Source organism: Platalea leucorodia (assembly GCF_965183815.1).
Source record: "Platalea leucorodia genome assembly, chromosome: 3".
In the NCBI taxonomy this organism is placed as follows: domain Eukaryota; kingdom Metazoa; phylum Chordata; class Aves; order Pelecaniformes; family Threskiornithidae; genus Platalea; species Platalea leucorodia.
In genome coordinates, this window is record NC_138825.1 from 67,286,032 (window position 1) to 67,311,487 (window position 25,456).

General features: G+C 44.0%; 1 protein-coding gene across 3 annotated transcripts in view; it reads right to left on the reverse strand.

The window, feature by feature from the left end:
• Positions 1–25,172, reverse strand: part of L3MBTL3 (L3MBTL histone methyl-lysine binding protein 3) — an 85,345-nt gene extending 60,173 nt beyond the window's left edge. Inside the window, exons 1-3 of one of the 3 annotated variants that reach the window (XM_082307277.1) lie at positions 25,120–25,172; positions 14,887–14,998; positions 1,829–1,940 (exon numbers count right to left, since the gene is read on the reverse strand). In XM_082307277.1, the coding sequence (XP_082163403.1) occupies positions 1,829–1,940; positions 14,887–14,988 (214 nt within the window). In that variant the 5' untranslated portion in view covers positions 14,989–14,998; positions 25,120–25,172. Of the gene's footprint in view, positions 1–1,828; positions 1,941–14,886; positions 14,999–22,982; positions 23,053–23,674; positions 23,762–25,119 lie in introns of those variants that run through there. The other 2 variants (XM_082307279.1, XM_082307278.1) reach the window with 2 other exon arrangements.
• Between the last annotated feature and the right edge of the window lie 284 nt (positions 25,173–25,456).

Genomic DNA, 25,456 nt, shown 5'->3' on the forward strand with positions numbered 1-25,456 from the left:
CTTTCAATAGGTGAACTTATTTCTGGAAGTAAATCACTGACTACATTCTACAGTCTCTCACAGCAGTAGCTATTGCTCAACTTGCCTGAGGTCCACCAGAAGTAAAAAATCACTAATTTGTAACACAGAAATTTTCAAATCCTAAGTTACTCATCCATCCTAAGCTACAATTTCCCCACAAGAGGTGTGTAGCCTAGGAGAGGATGCCGTTTCTTTCACTCACAGGCAAGTACAAAGCACTGTCAAGTTCTCCAGCTTCTAGAGCAGGTCGTTGACTTTGCACCCTCCCAAAAAGCAAATTTCAAGTCACAAACTATTTCTTTTGCTTGAGCAATGAATACATTGTCTTTGAAAGGGGAGTAAAACGAACTCTGGTGTGCAGACTATCTCCACTAGCAGAATATATCATTTACGTGCTATATTTACACTCCAGCATCACTAGTGGTTCAGAACAACTATTTCCTCTCTCAATGGAAAATTTTAGCAATAGTTTTATCTTTGGGAAGCATTAAATTAATCAAGGACAGTGTAAGGTAGTAGTAGGATTCTTAGTTGGTATGTTTATGCGTCCATAAACACACTTTCATTTAGTAGCAACATTATTTTTTTTAGGTTTACAACACCATAGGGGATGAAGTTAAATGCTTTACTGCAGATAAGTGTGATCTCTCAGTCTAAGGGGAGAACCTGTTGTGCTACTACGCTATCACACTGTTGCCACGCTCATCACAGATTTGAATCTTGAGCACTATCACTGCCTTGGAGACAGACCTACAGAAGAGAGAAGCTGTGGTCTGAAGCTTCAGACCTCACAGCTGAGGCCCAAACTACTTTCTCACTGGTGTAAATGTTTCACCTATTCACAAAAGTCACATGACGATTAAGACTTAACGGTCGGGGAGTAGCAAAGGAAAACTTTCACTGACTTCGCTTATCGTGCTCACACTGATGATTATTAAACCAAAAATTTTGAAGTCTGCTTTTCAAAGGACTTACAGAATACGTATTTTAAAAGAAAATTGATAAAATATAGTATCAACAAGGAGAAAAAAAACCCAGGTAGTGCAAGTAATCACAAAACCAGTTGTGATGGTCTCTTTCATGCTACTCCGTCATTGCTGGAGTCAGTGTATCAAAATTTTCAGAATTTATGACCATGTAAACCAACTTTCCTTGAACAAAAAAGGTGTTTCCTTAGAGCAGTATTTTAAATCCAGGAAACACCTCATTTGGTAGGCAGATACTACAACTATTAGAATTTTATCATTCAAGATAAACATAAATGGTTACTACACACTAATTTTAATACTGTAAAAAAAGCATAGTCAGCAGGAGCACGGCAACAGTGCAGACATACACTGACATCAGTGGTAGCAACAGCCAGTATCATGTGAAGGCAGTTTAGAGCACGCAGTACTTCGGTCACAAATGAACTGCAGTCTGTGGGCAGTCTGGAGAACTGGCTCAACAAAAATAACACCTAAAAAATTCTCAATAATTTCAAGTAAGAAATCAACTACTTTGCAAATTAAACAGAGGGAAAATATTGATTCTAAACTTAGAAAAAATTACTGTTAGAAAAAAATTGTGGCTGTAATTGAACTTCAGATGTTTAACAGTGGAGTTATTTCCTTTTAACTTAAAATGCATTTATTCTCATACTTAGTCACACCCCAAGAAACAGGTAACATCATCAGAGATGCTCTGTGCATTACAGTAAATAAGGTGGTAGGTTTTTTTTTGTTTTGGGGTGCAATCTTTAAGAGAAACTGATATATTAAACAAAATACAGTCTACCACAGAAAATGTTTACCACCTCTTAACTGACCTTCTTGAGCAGTTGGAACCATCCAGGTTGTGGTAGCAGTTGCCTTTTTAACACTTTCCATCTCAGTTTCATCTGTAATCACTTCCAGGGCCCCAAACTCATTCACTCTAAACTGTAAGACAAAACAAATGGCATAAAGTATAGTAAAAATTTACTAATACTCTCTTATGGCATCTTCTATTCACCAAGATAGTTTTCACATGGTGTCCTCACCGTATTACCTAATTTCTATGTGCTTCTGCTTATCCCCAGGGAATTGGAAATGAGCCTTTCTTGTTTCTATCAAGCAAAATGCAAACTCATTTTGTTATCTAAAAATATTAATTTGCAATACATACTGTTATAGATGCCTCCACATGCAGATCAGTATGTAACTTATACACAAGAATCAAAAAATCAGTAACAGAAATTCATGGGAAAATCTCCTAACCGTATGCTTTTCATTGCCAGCAAAATAACGCACTCCAGTCGCCAAGTATTTTTGTTGAGGAAAAGGAAACTGAACGTCAAATACAAATGCTTCACAGAGTACAGAAATTCCAGCATCCTCCAAAAGCTGTAAAGTGCACATAAACAAACATCTCAAGGCAGTTTATGAGCTGTTTAATTACACGCTGAACGTGGTATTACTGTCAGCCAGAAGCAAGGCTCAACAATACCCCACATGCTGTGCTTACACAGGAGCACCAGGAGTTATATCCATCCTGCTGCCAGCAGAAAAGCGTCTTCCAAATGCCGTAATGATTACGGCACTACCAGATGAAAATAAACTTCAGCTTCCCAGTCACTACGTGGTTTGCAGGCCCAGCTGGCTACACAGGTTGAACTCAAGGCAGCGTTTTGCCCCCGATCGTCTGCCTTGAACAGCGAAGGGGTGTGAGCTTTGCCACAGAGGACAGGTCTCTAGCAGTGAGGTGCTCTCACCAATGGAGATCAACAGGAAAAATTACACCTGAGAGAGCCTTTCAAAAGCTCCCCGGCACCCACCTGCGAGAATATTCCTTCAGAGCAGTAGCATGAAGCCTATTTCTGTTTCTCTGGTCAGGCAACTTTACCTTCGGAAAATGAGAAGGGGAACAAATGCCTGGCACTACATTGATCTTCTCTGTGCCTCCGGAGGCTGCAGGATGAATCGCTCCCACTCACTCTAGCCCCTGCTATGGTATAGGACCGAAAATAAGCCATTCTGACTGAAAGCAAAGGTGAGCCCCATGACATACATACCACGACAGCATGCTTTCACTAATACAGTCCTTCCAGCCTCAGCATTTGCAAAAAGCCACCAGGTCCTAAGGAATGTGAGCAGCTCAGAAATAGTAAGCTGAGGGGAGGGAGAGGAGGAAGAAGAGGAGGACCTCACACAGTCGTATGACTTCTGGAGCCAAAATTTTTACTTGCAATCAGCTGCACTCACAACAGATACACAAGTGTGGACAAACTCGATAAATCCATCTGGACTGAAAGACCAGGAGTTCAGCTTCGAAAGGCAACCAAATGCAGTAACACCACGTGTTCATACTCCAGTTTGTGGACAGACAGTCACACTATTCCACCCAAAGAAAAGCAGTGGAGTTACCATTCAGAAGAGGATCATTGTGTCTTACAGCTGACTTACGCACCCAGCCTGGTTCCTATTTTGGTTAAGCGCATTTTTGTTATTGGTGCTTTGCTGCTCTGCAGTAGGTAGATGCCAGAGGGAAAACCTTCCTTGCTTCCAAGAGCTCTAACTGCAACAGCTGGCTCAGCAAGCAGGCTGCAAGCGCAGACTAAAACACGGTGCTGCAGCCCACCAACCAACAGGTCACAGGGAGGTTAGTAGCCACCTTCTGGAAACACTCTCCTGCACCTCCATACAACATCATCCGGAACATACGTACGCCAAAGGTATTTCTGAACAGCCCAATTAATACTTGGGATATTTCTGCATGATCCGATCGATGTTCAGCCCTGATATTACACACACTTACCTACTCCACCAGGCCCTCCCATGGTACACGAGGAGGTCACCCTAGCTGGCGCAGTGACCCTACCAGCCCTCCTGACTTCAGAGGGCTGCCTGATCTGAATCTGAATTCTCTCAGTGCCAGGAGGCACACAAGGCGCGAACATCGTTCTTCCACTTCGATCAGTCTGCAGCTGCGTGCTTCCCTCTGGAGTCCACCCAAGGGCCACAGCGCAGTCTTCTGTCGGTTTTTTCCTCAAGACATGACCGATCCAGTTCCATCTCCTCCTCCTCACTTCATTACTGATTTTCTCCATCTCCGCCATTTCGGGTTTTTTTTGAAAGTTGATGCTCGTTGTTTCTGCAACTTTTTTTTTTTTTTTTCTCCCCCCCCGGTAGGAGGTAGTTGGCCTCCTGCCCAACCCCCATGACTTGGAGGGCCAGTGGTTTTTCTGTCAGGGTGGCCTTCCCTTAGGCTGCGTTGGTTCGCAGCACCTTCTTCAATTTTATCCGGTGCACCCTCCAGAGAGGGATCCCCTATCCACCACCCAGGGGACGCGCCTTCTAGCCGTGCAGCCCCAGCCGAAGGCAGAGGGCTGCCTGACAGGCATTAAATGATGAAAGACAGACGACTGCAGGGAAGGCTGCTCCCAGCTACCCTTTCACTGGAGGTTCTTCACGGCAGCGTCAGGCCACCACGCTAAGATGGGCTCAGTGATGGAGAGTAACCACTTGCTACTGCCTGCTTTAGCAGGCAGGAGGGTGCAAGAGCGCTCCTGGGCCAGCTGCCTCGTCTGGCCTCTGCATCTCCTGTTTTTGCCCGCAGCCTCACCTCTATCAGTGTCAGAGGCCTCCAGCTCCTGTTCAGACTCAAACCTGAAGCAGATATGTCTGCTTTCACTCACTGCTTCCCCAGCTACAGCTTCAGCATTACTGTGCACACTGAGCTCTCCGTAGCTGACTGGAAAAATGCCTCAGACCTGGGAAGTTGTACTCTGGTTTTAGCCGGGGAGGAAAAGCAATGAAAAACTTGTGACAGAGGTTAATTGCTTAAAAACGGGATAAATAGATGTACGAAGCAGCATGCTGCACAAAGCCGTCACAGGATAAAAGCTGCCAGAGCAACATGCCAACTAGTGTCTACTGTTGGAAGCATGACAAAAAAGGATTTAGATTAATAGTGGTTTATGTGTCCGTGAAAAAATTCAACACTTTCATAAGCCTCTTCTACTTAGAAAGCAGGCAACAAGAAAACTAAAGGTAAAGGTTCTGTCGTAATATTTCCTCTATTTTTGGTGAGCCAAGCTAAAATATAGTAAGAGCAGTCCTCCCATCTACTTCCCTAAGTGTCTTGACAGTTTGGAAGTTCGCAGCAGGTGATACAGAGGGAAGGAAACAGTGCCATTGAGCTAACGCCTGAGGATAATCTCACAAAGAAGCCTGATTTTTGTCACTTCGATATTTAAAAGACAATCAATTATAAAGCTTGTTGGGTATGAATGTAATCCACTTGACTTCTGCCAAATGCCTGTTTGCAAATTTTAAGTAACCTCTTATGAAGATAATTCTCTATCCCACCCAATGGAGCTAATGGTCTTAAAAGATCAAAGGCAAAGAAGGAGAAGGAAACCTCAACAGCTTTCATAAGCTAATCCACAGTACGATAAACAGAAATAAATATAACATTTGGATAGAAAATTTAACTTTCGAAGTTTCATGTACAGGTGAGCAACAGGGGCAAAAATACACATTTCCAAGTTACTGCAGTTCTTTTCACACAAACGTATCATAAATTGAGTTGGTGGGATGAGTCCCGCTGTTAGGGGGTAAGTATACAACACAGAACTTACTCAGCTGCCTTGTTTAGCAGTTTCCACAAGGATCAAAAGGGAATTAAACAGCAGCTTCCATCTAAACATCATTAGAGATTCCTTCCACTCAGAGCTGAGATACATTTTCACATTCTTGGGAAATGATGCCCTGATATACCAGAACTTCCGCTTATATGACTGTTAATTTAATCCCCAGGAACATTTTAATATTCATTCAACAAATAAAGAACACACTGAGGGAAATCGAGGCTTAAATAGATAATAATCAAACATTGTAAATACTTTCTGAACCATTTCTGTCTGTCCACATGCTAAGTTCTTCTACAGGGATCAAAATTACTATCAATAAACATTTTTCAAAAAAATTTAAATTGCATTAAAATTTACACAGGACTGGAATAAGTATCGTAAGTCACTGAGACGAAGCCTTTGCTTACTGCAAGCAATAGTATCACACGAAGTATTTCATGTTTCAGCTGCAATGGAGAAGCAGCCAGATTTTCTGTTACCAGCGCCTCTACTGAAAGTCCATTCCTGAATTTCTTTGTCAGAAAACCTTCTTCTAACGTTTCATTTACATCTATTCATAGTCAGTTTATACCCATTTGTTCTTAACCCAGCATTACCCTATGGATTACATAGCTCTAGTACCCTAGCACTTACTCTCTGGGTACGCACTTGAAGCAAGTACCCCCAGACTTAATTTTAGTAGGCTAGGCACAAGCTCCTTCTGTTCTTCTTGTGAAGATGGTGCTCCATCTTCTTGATCAGCCCATCATTCTTTGCCGACCATGTGCTGGGCTCAACCACGGAAATTCACTTTTTCTGAGTGAACGTGACTAAGCATAACACCACAGGTGGACTTCTGCTGTCCCTCCTCCAGCGACTTAAGGACCTTTCCATTTCTAAGGGAAGTTCTTTGCCTTATCATGCAGGCTGGAAGGCACCCTGTGGTTTTATGTAGGGGGAATTATATGTCAAAAGGGCTTTCACTTCTCTTTCTCCCGATTTCATAAAAATACTCTGTGTATTCAGTGCAAAGTGTCTACCATAGTGCATACTAATTCTTAGAAACTCAAACCTATTGGGAAGAAATATATACGATCTAGTTTCAAATTAAGTCCCTGCTGTTGCATGTGTCTAATTCAGAGCAACAAAGATCAGACTATCTCTGTTTGCTGTTACTTGTGCCCTTTTGAGAGTGTACAGGATCTTACCAGTACCCACAGGGATCAAATCAGAATAAAGGCTACTATTGTCTTCTACAAGGTAAAAATATTATTTGGGAGAACAGGCAAAAATAAAAAAAGGAAGAAAAACGAAGAACAAATTGAAGTGCAAAGGACAAAAAAGAAGAAAAAAACCCACGCATCTTAATGTATAGCTTTAAAATAAATTAGAAAAAACAGCCAACACTACCATCTACTGGGCAAGACAAGGACAAAGAGTCCACTGCAATGAAGACAATTGTTGCTGCATTCTGACAGCGACTTCAGGAACAAAACTCATCTTGAACCCACAACAGTGTGATTGTGGACTAGCTCAGAAGCAGCCTGCAAAATTTATATTATCCAAAACAAAAGTAAATTGAGTAAACGCTCTTTATGCCTACGAAGTAACTAAACTTAAAGTAGCAGAGTTATACAGCAGTCTGCCAAGAGGACCGACACCTGGGACTCCAGTGATACAAGTCATAGAACTACACTCAGATCTCTGGTCAGCAAACAGTTATCATCACTCTTGATTTTAATTACCATTTAATCACAGTGATTTCAGTGGGACTGCTCAGATAAATCAGAGCCTTTCTGGCATCTTACAGCTCCTCCTCTCTTTAAAGCAAAGGAGTCGCCTATAGACATTGTATTGTCCAACCGCATCCTGCTACATGCCAAACTATTTTTTACGTATTATTTAAGTTGAATAATTTAGTAAATGCCAGAACTTGTCCATTCAACCATTCTCCCCTTCTGTGTGTGTGATACAGTCTTTACATGCACGATCACATACTATTTTTTTCCACAGAACCCCTGCCCCAGGCAGGGGCTGGATAGCATTCAGAAAATGAAGCAGCTGTTGGGTATTTTTATACTCTTTCTTCAAGCAGTAAAGCCAGTCTTATTTACGCTACAAGGTTTGAAAGGAGAATGACTGTTTATTTTCTTTAAAAAAAAAACAAAACCAACACATTGAAATAACAAAGAGCATGTATCTAAAAAAGCTTTAGGCACTCTAGCAATTACTGTTACAATGCACTGCAAAGTAATTCCTGAAACAAAACCTCTGTTCTCAGCCACTTACAAAAGAAAATAAAAATATCTCTTTCTAGCTCTTCAGCATTGGAGTACTCTGCTCCCAGCTTACTTCAAAGCACTCAGTAAGCACGTGACCCCTGATGCTTGCCTGGTCTCAAAATTTTTCCTCTTTCAGGGATGCAGAAGGTTAGGGGAACGTGCCCCTGCACCTGGCTATTCCCTTTCTTTAATGATGAGAAGGGATCCTGCCTGCACGCTCCTGCTCTGGCAAGTACAGCAAAAGACACACAACTTAAGAAGGATCCCAGGCTATTTAGGGCTCCCTAAATCATAATCAGCAGAGATTGAATTCCACACCACGACCAAGGGGCAGGGCCAGACCCCCTCTCACTGAAATGATGCTGTCAGCAAGAAAGTCAAGCCCTTCAAGCAATCTTCAATTCATTTTAAGATGCTTCAGTAACACTGCAATGGGCTAATTCTGAAGTAACGATGAAGAGAGAACAATTTGCATCCAAAAGGAAAGGTTTTTTTCCTATCTGGGCAGGCACAAGCAGGAGAGGATTACTGTCAAATTACAGCCTTCAAAAAAAAAAAAATAATAGGAACATTCTCTCATCACTTCTGAACTGAAAGCTTAGGTATCGCCGATACCTCAGTCTTGTCTGCAGTAATGTTTATCTACTTTATTCTTAGACACTGCTCAGGCTCTTCCAATCCCCCCCCTCCACCCCGAGTGCTCTTGAATTATCTTAGTACCAGAGGGCTTCTCAATGATTTCTCCCCACTGCAAACTCAGTCTGCCTTATTATCTCCACTTGAGTAGGAAATTGCAGCTAAACAGACTTTCTTAAGGTGACACATAAATCAGCGACAGAGCCAGAAGTCAAGGCCTGCCAAGACAACCCTTATTGATCCAGAAGTTGACCTACAAAGCAACCCCGGCTTCAAATTATTTAGGCCAGAATATTTCTAAATACCAAATGCTAATATCTCACAGGGAGCCCAAGCAAGTGACAAATAAAAAATGAATGGCTACCTGCCAAAGTTTTGGTTCCAGTGAGCTGTTCGGCACCGCACAGGAAGGCTGCGGTAGAAGCAAGTGCAGCACTAAGCCTTCCTGTGTGGGATTTACCTGCACTAATCACAAAACTATTCCTTTTCCTTCCTGAAATCCTCTACCCAGTTATTTACAAATCTATCAAGCATTTGGAGCAAATGATGTGGTAGATTTTGTGGTAAAATAGCATATGATCACGTAAGAGAAGACTCTACCATGACTACACGTGAGGAAGCCCAATTAAAGATCCAAAGGCAAACCTAATTCTGGCGTTTCTTGGCTTTGGAGCTTTAGCAATTTCAATAGTGAAATTTCCTTTTTAGTCTTTCTTTTTTTAAGTAAGGTAAAATCATTTCATGGCAATGCAAAGTTTTATCCAGAAATCTATGGCAATGAAGCACAGCATGAGCTAATTAATTACATTACATTGCAACAGAAGAAAGCAATCTCCATGTGGAAAAGACCAGGCCACTAGGTACATCTGCTGGAGCTCACACGTGGTCAGAGAAGTCTAGTCTGCCTCGCTTTCTCCTCCTTGCGCTACCCCTTACCAGCTTCCCTGAAGGGAACCCAGCTTCTCTCTAGAATAACACCTTCCCAGAAGGTGTTAACTCTCTAGAATAACATCAGTGATTTACCTGGCTCCCAGTAGTTGATGTTTTCCGCAGACACTCCTGGGGACTCTTCCCCAAAAGAGAAATGGCTCCCCAGATTCAGTGCAGCACATGCCACTGTGTGAGGGAAGAACTAGCTTTGCATGAAAAAAGCACTGTAGTTAAGTTATTGCCTGAGATGCTACCAGTATTTCTGATGTATAATCAACTGAGAAAAAAATAAGTTGTTTTCAAAATGTTCAATTATCTCAAAAAAACGTGAATGCAATTTCAGAATGGGCAGGTGAAAGGATGTGCTTTACTGCCTTGAGCTGTTGCACCTACGCATCCAAAAACACAGCACTCAATCACTGTTACCTTCTTCACAGTGCAGCTGGAAATACCGAGCACCACTGACCATTATTCCACCATTCATGTTCCACTATTATATTTGGTTTCATACGATATTAGCTGCCCAACTTTATTTACAGGTTAATTCCTTCATCATCAAATTTATTTATATTTTTTTTCCCATTCAAGCACAATTTGCAAGCTGGAAATAATGACCAAAATTCTGTCCATGCAGTATATAACAGCTCACTTTCCAAACACAAGCACTAGAAAACTCATTACGAAGTACTTCATAAACTTCTGTCACCGCAGTAGGAAGTGACTGTAAATTATTACAGCTTTTCCAATTTAATGAGTACATTTAAATCTTGAAGTGATGGTGTTACTGCCTGCACTCGGCACAGATTTTTAAAAAAAAAAAAAAAAAAAAAAGAAAGAAAGAGAAAAGAAGTATTTCACATTTACATTCACACCATGCAGAGTAACTGGTAAGCACCGATGTTTTTCAGATGAGCATACATTACTTAGCCTGCCACATGAAGGCATTCTGTAATTTGTAAACTATTTTAAACTCTACTGGAATTCAAGTTTTCTGTTTTATTTAAACATCTTGAAAGAACTAATATACAATGCTAAAATTTTTGTTCTCAGTCTTCAGTGCATCATACTGTACAATTTTTAATTCTCCCTATCCCCTGCATAATTTGAAATTCTAACATTTTCCGCAACCGCTCACTATTTATCTGTCACACGGCATGCTCAAAGCAGCATTCAAGATGTATTAACTATTTTATGACTATTTTTGCTAGAGTTTTAACAGAATCTGTGTGACACTGTATTGCCACAGCCTTCTCAACTACAGATGACAAAACTCCAACAATGAACACAGAATCATAGGAAAAGAACATTTTCAGCATTTTACTGATGTGGAAACAGATGTAGACATAAGACACTACGGCATGGCTGAGAACAGAGGCTTGGTATCTGACTCGGCTCCCTTGTTTCAATTAGACTGGGAAGTGAGTGCCCCCTGGTGCAGCCCATCTCAGTAAAGCCCAGTAGGCATGAAACTGCCCACAGGACTTTGTAACAAAACGAAATAATGCAATTTCCTACTTCTGATTTACTTGTTCTTCTATATCACAAGAAACGTTAAATTTAAGCAATGATAAGAAAATATTGAGAAAAGTTATTTGTAAATGTTTCAAGCATTTTACACTACTTATAATAGGTTTTCTAGCAGCTTTTATTCACAGAGGAACTTATATTCACAAAAATGAAGTGGTTCTTAAAAAGAATGGTTGCTCAGATATACTTGCCTGATAATCTGAGGAAGCTGGATATTAATATAGCACACAAGAAAAGAGATTTCTTTAAAAGTGCATATGTAAAAATAAGCATGAAACTTCATCATGCAAGCAGTAAAGACAAGCAAATGCCGTACGACTTACATGACTAAAAGTAAGGACTTCAAGTAGGTAACTCCCCAAACTTCCATATTAAAAAGCAGCGTTTCAACATTTTGGTATACATTTAACTTAAAACATGCTCATACAATATAGTTTACCAAATCTGAGTGTTCGAAGACAATTTTCCCCAACGTTTTATGAAGAGAAAAGACTAAATGTGAGAAAGTAAGCAACACATTGTCTGCAATGAAGAGGTCAGGTATTGCCTATGATTTATTATAAAAAACCCAGGCACCCTAATCTATTACCAAGCTGTAAAAATAGAATCTTTGGATTTCTGCATCTTGCTACTACAATGTTTTCACCGGATTTTTCAACGACACTTCAATGTAAATACAAGTCAATGGTTTGATCTCTTTAGTGGAACAAGTCTATTATAATTTTTGAAAGACACATGCAAGCTTACAAGCAGTAACTCCTATGTAAGGCCATTTTCTTTAGGTTCGGGACACAGTATTGAAATATTGTTTTCAGGACAGTTCAGGTAAACTATCCACATTAACCCTATCCTGAGAATTCCACAAGGAGCATGACATATCTTCTGCAATCACATTTAGAGTTTCAAGGGATTAGTCACCTTTTTAACCACCAGTATTTAGAAGCAGCACTGAAAAATGAGTCGTTACAATTATCTCAAAAGCTTAAAAAATCCTTACTATTCTAACAACTCAAATTGTTTTGGTAATTCTGCGTTGTTACAAAATATTCTTCCTTCAGTCAGTGTTAGAATGGCTCCATTTCAATTTCATGCAGTAAACCCTTGCTTTTTGTATTTAAAAAAAAAAAAAGACCAGAATGAGCTGCCTGCCCAGTTCTCTCTGTATCTTTCATCATTCTGGGTACATTATCATCACACCTCTGACTGTGTCTTCCCTAATGCCTAGACCAAAGAAAGAACTTCTGTCCAAAAATCAAATACCTGTTTGTTTCAAAATAAAGAAGAAAAAAAAAAAAAAAAAAAAAAAACAACAAACCACACAACAAAACAGAAGAGCAACCATAAAATAAAGCTCATGCTTTCCTGAACAGGACATAGTTAAGAATCTTCTTACATGATTTCTTGAAGTCACCCTCAGCTACATCTCCCAGTCCTTTCCCTCGCTTTGTATGGAAGCTTTCCCATTCCTCTACTAATTTATGACACCACCTTTGCTTTGGTTTTGTTTCTCTTGACATAGGGTAACTAGAACTGAAGAAAGCACGTATCAGTGATCCTGCATTGTTCCCTTTTGTATTCCTCAAACATTTCAATATTATGTTTGCCTTTCACACAATGTTGCTTACTAAAATAGAAAGGAATTTTAAAAGCCTAGACTTTTTTAAAAAAATACAGAACTGGTCAGGGATGTGGAAGCTGATGATAGCCTTGGCAACAGCGATCATGAGATGGTGAAGTCTGAAATCCTGAAAGAAGTGAGCAAAACAAATACTGAAATAGCAGCACTGGACTTCAGGAGAGGCAGATTTTGGCTTGTTCAGAGATCTGCTTGGCAGGATCATACAGGAGACTGCTTTAAAGGGTAAATGGGCCCAGGAGAGCTAGATAGTTCTCCAGGGACCTCACACCAGAAGAATGATGCATGCCAATGTGCAAGAAGTCAAGCAAATGTGGATGAAGGCCAACATGAATGAACCAGGGGCTCCTGACTTAGTTCAAATGGAGAAGGAAGTAAGCAGAATGTGAAACTGGGGAAACATTATATAGAGAAGGTATATAGCGATATTGCTGTAGTGTACAAGGATGGAATAAGGAAACCCAAAGCTCAGCTGGAGAAGAAACTAGCAAAGGGAACAAGGCTTCTATATGCGTACAGGCAACAAAAGCACATCACCAAGTTGGAGCTGCTATTCAGAAAGATCTCAACGTGCAAGAAACAGGCTAAGAAGATCTCATGAAGGTCTACAAAAGCACGCGCAAGGCCCTGCACCTGGGATGGAACAGTTGTGTGCACCAGGACAGCCCGGGGGCCAACTATTTGAAAACAGCTTTGCCAAAGAAGACCTATGAGTTGAACATGAGTCAGCAATGTGCCCTGGCAGCAAAGGTGGCCACAAGCATCCACGGCTGCTTTAGCAAGAGAGCAGACAGCAGGTTGAGGGAACTGATTATTCCCCTCTGTTCAATACTGATGAGACCATACGCAGACTACTGTGTCCAGTACAAGAAAGAACTGACATATTGGAGCAAGTCCAGCAGATGTCCACCACAACAAGTAGGGGCTGTAGCAGATGACTTGCAAGGAGAAGCTGAGTGAACTTGTTTGCTCTGTCTTCAAAACAGGAGAAATTTTACTGCTGTCTTCCAGTACTTAATGGGAGGATATAGAGAGGACGGAACCAGGTTCTTCTCAGATGCGCACAGTAAAAGGACAAGAGGCAACAGGCACAAGCTGCAAAAGGGGAAATTCCAACGAAGCATCCATAAACGGAAAAAAAACTATAAGAGTGTTCAAACACTGGAACAGGTTACCCAGAGAGATTGCGGTACCCTGGAGATAACCAAATCCGTACTGGACAAGGCCCTGAGCAACCTGATCTAAGTCGGCCTGAGGTCTGGGGTGCTCAGAGGTGGTGTCCTGAGGTCCTTTCCAATGAGAATGATTCTGTGAATCTATTCTACGGTTCTGTGATTTAACAAAACAAAACAACAACAAAAAAACCCCACACAAACACACACTCGCAACACGTATGTCCTGAATTTCAAACATTTTTTGACTCTCTACTTCAACCATAGAAGTCGTATCAGGCATCAAGGGATATAAAGTTCGTTTAAAAAACAGACATGTTTTTGTGAGATTTCTTTTAAAAAATAAACTATGAGAAAACCTCATCAATGTTAGTCTAAAGAGAATGATACGAAAATATTGACTATAATCAACAGGAAATAGGTGCAAGAAAGTCTCTACTGTATTTTTAGCTAACGCAGCAGAGGACATCTTCTGATGATGCAGTAAAAAGTCTCAGATTAAAAAAATACATAAAATATTTTGGAAACAAAACTGTTACAATTTACTTCAGTAAATACCACCAGTGTGAAAAATGTAATTAGAAGTACTACTCCAATATCATTCAAATTTCTAAAGTATACCAACCTCAGAAGCACTCACTTTATTCATTTTTCTAGGCACCCACATGACAAAAGTACAGCAAAAATAAACTATTTTTAGAAATAAAAAGAACTAAGAATATGAGACCGTGAGAGTCAATAACAGTATAAAGATTCTTAGTGATACGGTAATGTAATGCTCTAAATGGACTGAATTTTCACACTTAACTTTTGAGATTTCTTTTGGATTATATGCACTTGATTACTTCTGTCTATATAGTGAGGCAGTGCTAATTTATGCCTTCCTACAGGGATGATGGCTGTCTGTGCCAGCACCAGAAACTGAATCAAGAAACTCCAGAGCTAAAAGCTAACAGGCTACAGTCTCTTAACTCTGAGCTGCAGATTCATGTTTTATTCATAAAAGCAGATACCTACACACCGGCTTGTGAAATGCATTCTTTTGGCATTTAACATTTTTATTTCACTTATTAAAAAAATTACATATCTTACCTTTAGGTCACTTCCTGGCAAAGTACCTATGCCATCCTTCCAGTCCATAGCACTAAATACATCAAACTCTTGACCATTTCCACTAGAGGCAGATTCATTCATGATGCATGTACTAAAAAAAAAAAATTAAAAAATAAGAAAATTTTATCTGAAAATGCTATAAGTGGTTTAATGCTTATATCACCGGACATTTCTTCAAAGGCACTTCATAGATTAGTATCAAACACTTCCCTCAGCACACTGCCATGTGGACAACTGATAACAATGATTATAATATACACTACTGTAATAAAAACAAGGGAAAATCTTTTGAAAACCTTAAAAAGTAATACCTGTTTAATACACTAGGAGGCTATTAATGAGGCTGTACTGGAGAGAAATGAAAAATTTCAAACTGCAAATAAATTGACATGGCGAAAACATACCTCAAGTACACCTAAGAAACATTTGTTCTGGGGAAGGCAAGACATGAGTGCATGCCTATAGTAAATACATTAAGCACTGATTAATAGAACTGCTTTTCCTCACTATTGGATAACATGCTGATGTGAATGCTTCACCCAAGTTCAAATTAAAATTTCAAAAAGAATTTGAAACCATCTTTCATTTTCACCATTTGACTCCGGACACCCAAATATTCCTTGTCTCTTTCCACAGTTTCACTAAATTTTGATTTGCATTTGTAAAATTTACTTACATGTAGAGAAGCACATACACGCCACAGAACACTACTGCTTTGCAAGACTTACTGGATCCCTCTGTTTCAGAAAGTGAAAGGAGAGGACAAAATATTTATCGTCAGAAAGAGAGGATTTGGACATCCTCTTCTGTGGTAAGAGTTTATCCCAAATAATTTGCACAATCAACAGAAGTATGTAACACTTGCCACTGACCCCTGGCTTCGGCCTACCACTTGTCACTGCCACAAAGACGGCATCAGTTGCACTGAACTGCAAATATTTCTAGCAGCCAGTTGTGACTACCACCAACTTCTTCCTTTCCACTTCTTACAAACCCAGCAATCTTTAAATCTGTGGCCTGGCACCTAATTTAATATTTGTTCAATGTGAAATCTGACTCATTCATTTTCTTCCTGAAGAACAACTGTGCTATGCCTAGCAGCTGAAACAATTTGCAGCAAAATTAGCTGTCTTCAGTTTGTGAACTATTAGCAAAAGCTCACCCTTTTTCAAATTTACACTTTCTGAACTTTTTAACAAACACTTTCTAAGCCTCATACTCTGTCTGCAGACTGCAAACTTTTGCTGCAAGTATCAGTATTTGAAATTCAAATAGCTAGAGAACTTCCTCAGTGCTTGACCTTGTTTTCTAAAATCTAATTTCTAACTTGGGTTCTACTCCCAAAAATCTGCAAATATCTATTAATATTCTCTGGAAATCTGGAATTTCCACAAAAAAGACTGAGTGGTATTTGTTCACTCATAGAAAACAGAAAAAGATGCAGAACAAGCAGAAGTAAACTCAGGTCGTCTAGAAGCTTTTTACTGAAAGTCTGAAGAGAAAAATGCTTAGATAGCTAATTCTGTGGTGTCAAAAATAATCGAATTTGCATTTTTTTCATGAGAAAAATTGTACCAATCACTGTAACACCACCACTACAGACAGATACTACTCTGGTTTAGGGTCCACAATGTGGAGTCCCTTGTATTTCTCCTTGGTTTCCTCCTCATTTCTAGAAGAATTCTTTAAAACTCTGAGCAACACCTTATTCCACGAGTACTTTCGTTACACTACAGCCACGACACAATATCAACAGGATGACAAGAGCTGGACCTCAGTCAGTAACCACTGCTTAGGGTGATAGCTTCTGCAATCCCCTTCATTTCATACGACGGGTAGGGTTCACAGAAGGCTCTTTGAGAAAACTTCACGTATTTCACATGCCAAGTTTAAAGTAAGAAGAACCGCATGATTCAATGTGCCTTCTCCATCTCTAATTTCAGTAATCCTCTATGAGAAAGTATTGCAAATCATACCAGGAATGCACAAAAATTCATTTTAAAATATGTCAATAAATCTAAACAAATTCAGTGCAAACTGAAAAATTCCCCAAAGCCATAAACCTTCTCTTTTCAAATCACTCCCAGGCAAAATCCACCACCCTACCTCAGGGCAGCTCCCGCAATACAACCTGGACAATCTCTGTTTGACCTGAGAGCATGGTACATCGCAGAGCTCAAGCCCACCAAGCACCCAGCCTTCCACACCGCAGCAGACCAACTCAAGCAGGCTTCCACCAAACTGAACTGCAGCACAATGGCAGAGGTGCAGGCCTTCTCTCAAGAAAACAAGACCCAAGCTGCTAAGGAGTAGCTGAAAAATTGGATCTATCCAGAAACCCGTGAAATTTTAAGGACATGAAACATGCTGATTTAAGCGCATTGGTGTAACGAGCTGCCCGCGATTAGCCTGGCTAAGCAAACACAAAGCTGTGTTCTGTATTAACTGAAGTTTCTAAGTAATCTTAAATTACCACCCTATTTAGAGGACACTTCACTCAACCCTCTTGTGGTTTATTTATTATAGAAAACATGTTCCAATGGTTTCTGCAGAAGGCATGACAGAAAATGGGAAGAGACTTGGGAGGCAGTGGGGAAACGCTTCCTCACAGCGGCCACTGTCCCACGGAGCGAGGAGCAGTGGATGGCCACTCCATCAGATGCTGGTGCCTCCAACAGTGCCACTCTCATTACAGACACACTTTGTAACAGAAACAGTGGAGAAAAAATGATGGGGGGGGGGGGGGGAAGGAATCTTAGAGCCTACCCTACTTAGGCTGGATGTAAACTAACTGTGAAAGTAATTAAAAAAAAAAAAATTGGTAACAGAAATATTCAGGGCATCTATCTCTCAAGAAAATGTAGAAATTTTAATTTAATTACACCTAACAAAGTTTCCTCAGGTAACAATCAGCAATAATGATATATTCTATTCTTTGATAAGGTATTCACTATTGTTTTCCTTTCAAAATTAACTTAACATCAAAGGCACCATTTGTACTTTCACATTTTGCAGCTTTCAGAAGTGTTCTTGGTGGGGATGAAAAGGTCACAGGGCAACGCAGATAGAAATGAATTTACCAAAAGGAATTACATTTAACAAAATACCTGTTTCCAGCTTTGCCGAGTTTAAACAGATGAAAGATAGGGCTATATCCCTCTACTAATGATAATAAGGAGGGAGATAGAGACCAATTAAATTGTTACAGCAATGAGGTACTAAAAAAGGATGAAATCATCGCAATATATACATCTAAGTCACAGAACAAAGAAAACTACAGAACATCTTATCTACTCATTTTCATTTTTAAAGCTCTGATGTAGTTCTTTGAACTAGTGTAACTCCTTCCATAATTATTTCATCTGCTATCGTTTCTGTTGCTACACTTCCAGAAAAGTAGCGAAAATACGAGATGAACAAGGGGCAAAGTAACTACAGTACTGTCCCTATGCCTGTCACTGAATGCCATCCAATATGAAGGAAAGGACATAATAGTAAGAACTTGGAACAGTCGTAGCCAAAATCCGCTATTAGGAACATAACTGTATCTCAGTCTTCACAGCCATAAGCTATAACATTTACAGAGGAGTGTGTTGCATGTTAGTATTTCAACATTAACTTTGTTTTAGACATATGGAATAAATTCATTAAAATAAGGAAGCCTATAAAATAAGATTAGCCACATCCTTTAGAAAAACCTTCATTTTTACGAACTGGTTCAGCAATAAATGAGTACCTCACAGAGGAGACACTTAATGAGAATAACAGCACTAAAAATGAGACAGTTTCATCTGGTGAAAGACTCTCTAAAAGCAAAGAAACAGGAGAGAATACGCCAATTAATTACAATTACAAGTAGTTTTTTGAAATAATTATAGGGTTATGTACTGAATATGTCAAAAAGTAATAACAGGATTCTTTCTTTCAGTCAGTGTTTTAAAAAACTACCTGACACCTACCCAAATTTTGAAAATCTAAGACGCCACCTGTGAAACGTCCGTATGATTTCTCACCAGCAAGGCCAACTCAATACCAGGTCACGGGGCAGCAGGGAGAGGAGATTTCAGCAGTAAAGCCACCAGCCAGCACTGCCAGATTGGCATAACCTGTCTGCGATAGGGTGTCTTTTCTTTTTGCACATCACTGTGCATTTTTATTTTTACTTTTGAGGATTTCTGCAGCCACCGTGACAGGACAGCCTAGCAGATTTGCCCTATGCTGGTCCTCTCCCCAGCTGACAGCTCCTGCGACGAGCGGCAAAACTGGGCATATGGAGCCAGAGGAGGTCTCAGCAAGTGGCACCAAGGGTGAGGTCCAAGGGACAAACAGAGGTCCCAAGGGAGGCGACGTCCGGTGGTGTCCTTATGGAGCCGAGACATGGTCCCTCTTCCCTACAGGGCTGGGTGACACCAGCGCTGACAGATGTCCAGAAACAAAGGCAACAGGTGAGTTTTTCTGTCCTAATATCGTAGGTGGTTATTTTGGGCATCTCCAAGGAGGAGGCTGCTTGGCGTAGCACCCATGGGACACATTTTCCCTACACAATAAATCAGGAAAACAAAGTGAACAGCTCAGTGTACCAGAGCTGCAAACACACTAACTTCTAGACACCACGGGACAAGTGGATACTGAGCTTCAGCTTTATTTAACATGTAAGAATGTGAAGACTACTAGGGCTGACTTGTTACGCCACCGAAGCCACACAAAGCAGAATTATACCTTGCAATGTAAGCTCCCTCTATTTCAGACAGACTTTGTATTAAGCTAGCTTCATAACGGCAGCAAAAGCAAAGCCAACTGACTGTAAACCCACCGGGGTGAGCCCAGCTTTTCTCCTCGCAATCCTCTCTTTGAGCTGGGTGCACCCCACGCTTGTCTCTTTCTCACCCTTCATCTTTTTGCACCTGATTCTTCATTTAAAGAAAAACAACCACAAAAGGAACAGCGCAGGAAATGGTAAAATGCTTTGAGGCTATCCACCACATTTTAATACATGCTTTGTTTTGTACCTGTTTAATGGGTCAATTATTTTAATGTTTCATTAAAAGAAGTATCTGCAGATTACACATTTCCTTCAAAATCTCATTTTTTGTTCTTTAGGAATTACTTTACTTGTTCTGTCATGTTTCTATTCTGTGTGCTGAAGAGCTGTTTGAGTAAATTTCACTATTTTGCCTGTTGCTCATGAAGTTTATTACAAGTAAGTTATTTTAAAGATGAGATATATAGCTTATATATGTATTCACAAAGGGACCACAGCTTAAAATTCTTTGCTCTTCTTAACAATTGTAACAGAAAATGGACCACATTTCCTATTGATGATGTCCCCTCTTATTTTATCTGTTGCTACTCTCCTGCCTGCTAGATTCTCCAGAGGTACTGTGTATGTTTGTTCCTGCTTCCCAATACTTCAGCTTAAAACCTTTTTCCTCACAGAAAGAATCTGGCCACAGATGCATTACAAAAATGCTGTGAAGCCTGAGCCTGCACCAGTGCTAAAGGAGGTTCCTCACCTGAGCCTGTCAGCGAGCTAACGTCGGTATTGCCATACCATGCTAGAGACCGGGTAACACAGTTACACGCAGACTTCACCTACTACCTCATTTTCAAATATCCACAGAACACTATAAAAACAATAGTCACCCAATACCAAAGCTATCCCATCGTCTAATGAAACTTACCACTGACAACTTTCTTATCTTGTTTATAAAGATCCTGTACCTCACACCGAAAAAGTATTTCCTCTGCAACATTGTCATGACTCCTCTATTTCTGTTATTGTCTGTGCAGTCCTGAGTGGAGGTTTAACCTATTCAGGTAGTAAGACTTGAGTACAACTCTGAAATTCTATGTCTTAATTTCTCTTAATTCCTTGAACCAGGCACAGAAAGTTACAGAAAATGTCTGCCTTTGTTTATTTCTGCCTCCTTCCCTCCCCTGTGCAGTCACCTCCTCGAGAACAGCTGTGATGCACCAAATCTTCACAGAGTACCATCTGACCTATTGCAAATTGTTATTTCTTACCCCAAGTTAATTCAATATGCATCTGAACACTTCTTTTGCCTGACTCGTGCCCTCCTCTTCCTCTTCTGCCAGTTCTTAGCAGCTTCCATGAGCTCTGCTGTCCTTAAACAATTAATTCGCCTTTTTCTAGCTCCTAAATACACTCAGCAGGTTACTGCATTTATAGACTTTGCTTTCTCTCCAATTCTTAAAGAGCTCGTGTCTCCCATTGTAATGAGCGCTCCTACTCCTGGAACGCTAATAAGCTACGACTACACACACGCTACCGCTTTCTTCAGTAAGCCCCATGCCAGGTAATCCCTGGTTCCTCACACCCATCACTCACAATCTACCATCCTACTTACCAACAGTATCAAAAACCCCAAAGAGTAAATGGCATAGCCCACAAAAAGTCAACCATCTCTCTTCACAGAATAGGTGATGCCCAATAACGCTGAACAGTCAGCGGAAAAGGACTCATCACATAATCATTTTCTTAAGTTATTAGAACTTTTAAAAGCAACACGCTAGAAAAACTCATTCAACTGAAGGTGAAACATACACCACAACAAACAAAACCAGAGTTCACCACAATTGCCCAACTGACAACAAAAGCCATCCAAGGCGGTGATTGCTTCAGCCACCTTCATTAGAGCACCAGTTCATGGGAAGACCAACTGCACCCCAGTCAAAGCCGCTGAAGTTGCACCAGGAAAAAACGAGTACCCGGCACCCCCGGGGTTTGAGGGGAGTGCTTTACTGCCTTCAGCCGAGAGTTTCAGGGACTTTCTCTCTTATAGATGGTCATCATATAAATTTCTGGGAACGTGGTAGCTTCCCTGCTAAAAAGCGCCGGTTTCCTAAACAGCTTTTAAATTTGCTTTAAGGAAACTGTGTTACGATCCTGAACGTAGACTATTTCCTAAAACGACACACACTGAAGTTTTTCTATCTCGAGTTTTATTTACGCTCACCACCTGATTTTTAGCACCCGCAGCTGAGCATCCACTCATGAGCAGAAACAAACAGCAAAAGTGGTCAGTCCAACGCCACTCAACTATACAAGGGAATTTAAAAAGAAACATAAAACAGAACAAAACTGAAAACACAACTCGTGCTGCCTTGCACCGTAAAGCTTACACGCACCACGCTATTGAGCACAGGTAATTAAAAGAAATGGAAGAGGCTGCGACCCTCACCACCCGGGGAGGCTGCTGCATCTCCAAGGGCCTCCTCGCCACGAAGCGTTGCTCGCCGGAGCTGAAACCGCGCTCTCGAGTGGGACAAGTGACACGGCCGCGGGGCGCGCCCCCAGCCGCTCCCCACGCAGGCCGTGGGCCGGGCCCACCGGCGGCGGCGCGGCTGGGAGCCGGCGGGCCCCGGCAGCGAGGCCCCGGAGCCGGCCGGCCCGCCCGCCCTCCCGCCCGCCCGGGGCGGCTCGGCTCGGCGGAGCGGCTCGGCGGAGCGGCGCGGCAGCCGGAACGCGGCGGCGAGGCCCGGCGGGCGCGGCCGCCGCTCCCCGGCGCCGGCAGCCCGCGGCCTACCACCAGAGGTCCCTCCTTGGCCAGTTTTGCGGCGTGTTTTTGCTGCACTTGAAACTTTCTGGAGAAAACCCGGGCTCAGGTCCGCGTCTTCCCCAGGCTCGGGCAGAACCTCCGAGACAAAAGCGCCCGCCCGCCCCGGCCGGCTCCTCGGGAGGGAGCGCTCGGGGAAAGCGGTTCTCAAGTTGCTCCGTTTCTCTCCTCAATTTGCCCCCCCCCCCCCCTTTTTTTTCCCTTCCCTTTCCCCCCGCCCCGGGCAATGAAATCGAGCGGGGGCAGCGTGCCCCCCTGCCCCGGCCCGGGGGCGGCGGCGGGGGCGAGCGCGGTGCGGGCGGGGGTGGGAGAGGAACTGGGTGTTAAGCGTTCCTGAGGAAGTTGCACAACGAGAGAGGGACTCTGCTTGTTTACCGGGTCCTTTGCTTTTTTTTTTCCTCCCACCACCCCCCTTCCACCCCCCAAGACCGGGATCCGGGAAAGGGAGGCTGTCTCCGAGTGGAAAGGAAAAAAAAAAAAAAATAAAAAAAATGTTACCTTCTCCTCCCTCCTCCCCTCCCCCAGCGCGGAAAAGGAGGAGGAGGAGGAGGAGGAGGGGGGCGAGCTCTCTTTTTTCCTAGGGGACTGCGGGGTTTTGCTCCCCGGCCGCTCGCAGTCGATCTCCGGGCATCCCTCGGCGGAGAAGTCACCCCTTCCCGCGGGAGGGGCCGGCACACGCCGCCTCCCCGCCGCGCTCGTCCCCGCCCGGCCCCGCAGCCTCCAGCGCCCGGCCCCGCGCTGCAACTTTTTCTCTCACGCTCTGGTGTGCGCCCGCTCCGACGGGGGGGGGGGGGGGACACGGGGGTGGGGAGCGGGCTCCGGCGCGGCGCCCCCCGCCCCGGGCGCTGCCGCCCCGGCGGCCTCTCCCCAGCCCCGGCCGGGGGCGGGCGGCCGCTCCGCGGGAGCGCCTTCCCGTCGTCCGCCGCTGTCCCCCCCCCCCCAAATAATTCGCTTTCCCCCTCCCCCCGCCGAAAAACCACCGCCTCACACGCGTTAGCGAGAACAAGTGTGCCTATATCCTGTTGTGATATGCACCGGCTGCGGGGACGGGGAGGCAGGGACGGGCGTCTGCGCGGGGGCCGCTCCCCCACCCCGGCCGCACTTCGGGCGAGGGCGCGCAACTTCGCAGGGAAGCCGCGTCCTATCCCCGGCCCCCCCCCGCCCCCGGCCTCGGCAAAATACGCACTCACGTGTATGTGCGCTCACACGCACCGCCGCCCCCCGGGGCCGGCCTCCGGGACCCCCCCGGCCGGCCGCCGAGCCGGCGGCGCTGACAGGCGCCGGCCCCCGCCGCCGCACGCCGCCCGGAGCGGGCAGGGGCCGTTCCCCCGCCGCCTCACATGTCTGCCGCAGCGAGCGCGGCGCACGCACCGCACAGAGGCAGGAACTGAGCACTCGAGCAAAAGACTTTTTTTTTTTTTTCCGCGTCTTTAAAAAAAAAAATTTGCTAGGAGCTTTTTTTTTTTTTTTTGTATGTGTATGTGTGTGCAAACTTTCCCCAAAATGGCGGAAATTGGGAGATGATTATATTTTAAATATCTCTCGCACACAATCACACAAAGTGCAGGAGCGACGGAAAATACAAACTCTCTCCGCTGCGCGCTGAAGAGGCCTTCGCACACGGGGACCCACGGCACATTCAACCGGTATATCCCGGCAGCCGCCACCGCTCGCCGCTTCCGACCGAAAAACCCGGGGCTTTTTCACACCCCTCTCCGCTGCGCATTGCCCCCCCGGCAGCCCGCACTTCGCCCCGTCCTCCAGCCTGCCTGAACAAAGAGCCGGGGCTGGGGAGGGGGGGCTCGGCTGGCAGCGAGCCCCCTCCCTCCCTCCCTCCCCTCCGCTCCGCTCCGCTCCCCCCCCGCCCGGCGCTCACACGCACACCCCTGCACACCCCGCCGCACACCCCGCCGCACACCCCGCCGCACAGCCCTGCACACCCCGCGCCCCCCCCGCCGCCGCCCGGCCGCGGCACCCGCATCACATTGTTCCCAACGGCGCGGCGGTGCCCCGTAAGTGTCATTAAATGGAGCCAACTGACAAGCTCATTGGTGGGGCAAGCCTGCAAAATGTCTCTCCCCTTCCCTTCCCCCTCCCTTCGGAACCCCCTCCCCCCCCCCAAAAAAAGGCCCCCCCAAACACATTTCCACAGCTCCCTCCCCCGTACATATATATATGTACATACACATACGTGCGTGCGTGCCTGTGTATGTACATAAATACATAGCGCATATATATATATATATACATGTACTCCCTTCATGTGTTTGGGAAGAGAAAAAGAAATAGCAGGCACCTCTCTCTTTCTTTTGTTCCTCTTTCACACTCGTACACTTATGATTTAGTGAGATCCCCGGTGCCCCGGCCGCTCCCCAGCCACTTGCGAGTCACTTGCCCACTTTCCCCGGCATTAACTTCCATCCTTTCTGCTCGAGGTGGTGGGGGAGAAGCCCCCCTCCCCTTCCCCAGCTACGTTTCGTAAGGGAGGGAGAGGAGGTGCGTCTCTCCCTTTATCTCTCGCGCTCTCCCTAACTTTCATCCTCACCTAGGGGGAAAATCAAAACCCGTCACCAGCCTTTGCCATCGCAGCTCCCTAAACGGCTTGCGGATTAGATCGGAACCCGCCGCTCCTTACCCCCCCAAATTTCTCTCTCTTTCTCCGTCTCTCGAGTAGTCCTGACAAATATGGTCCAGGGCTGCGGGCACCAGTGAGCATGCGCCCGCCGAGCCAGGGCTGGGGAAAGGGGAAACTGCCGCCGCCGCCGCCGCCGCCGCCGCTCTTCCTCCCCGCCTGCGCTGCCGCTGCGCCCCAGCCGCCGGCAAGCGGCAAGCGGCGGCCGCCGTCGCCCTCGCCGAGGAGGGCAGGCGGCGGCGCGGGCTGCGCCGGCGGCGCCTCGGCTCCCCGCGCTGTGCGGCCGCCGCTGGAGGAATAACCGGGAGACTCGTGCGGCGGCCGCGCGCTATTTTGGGCG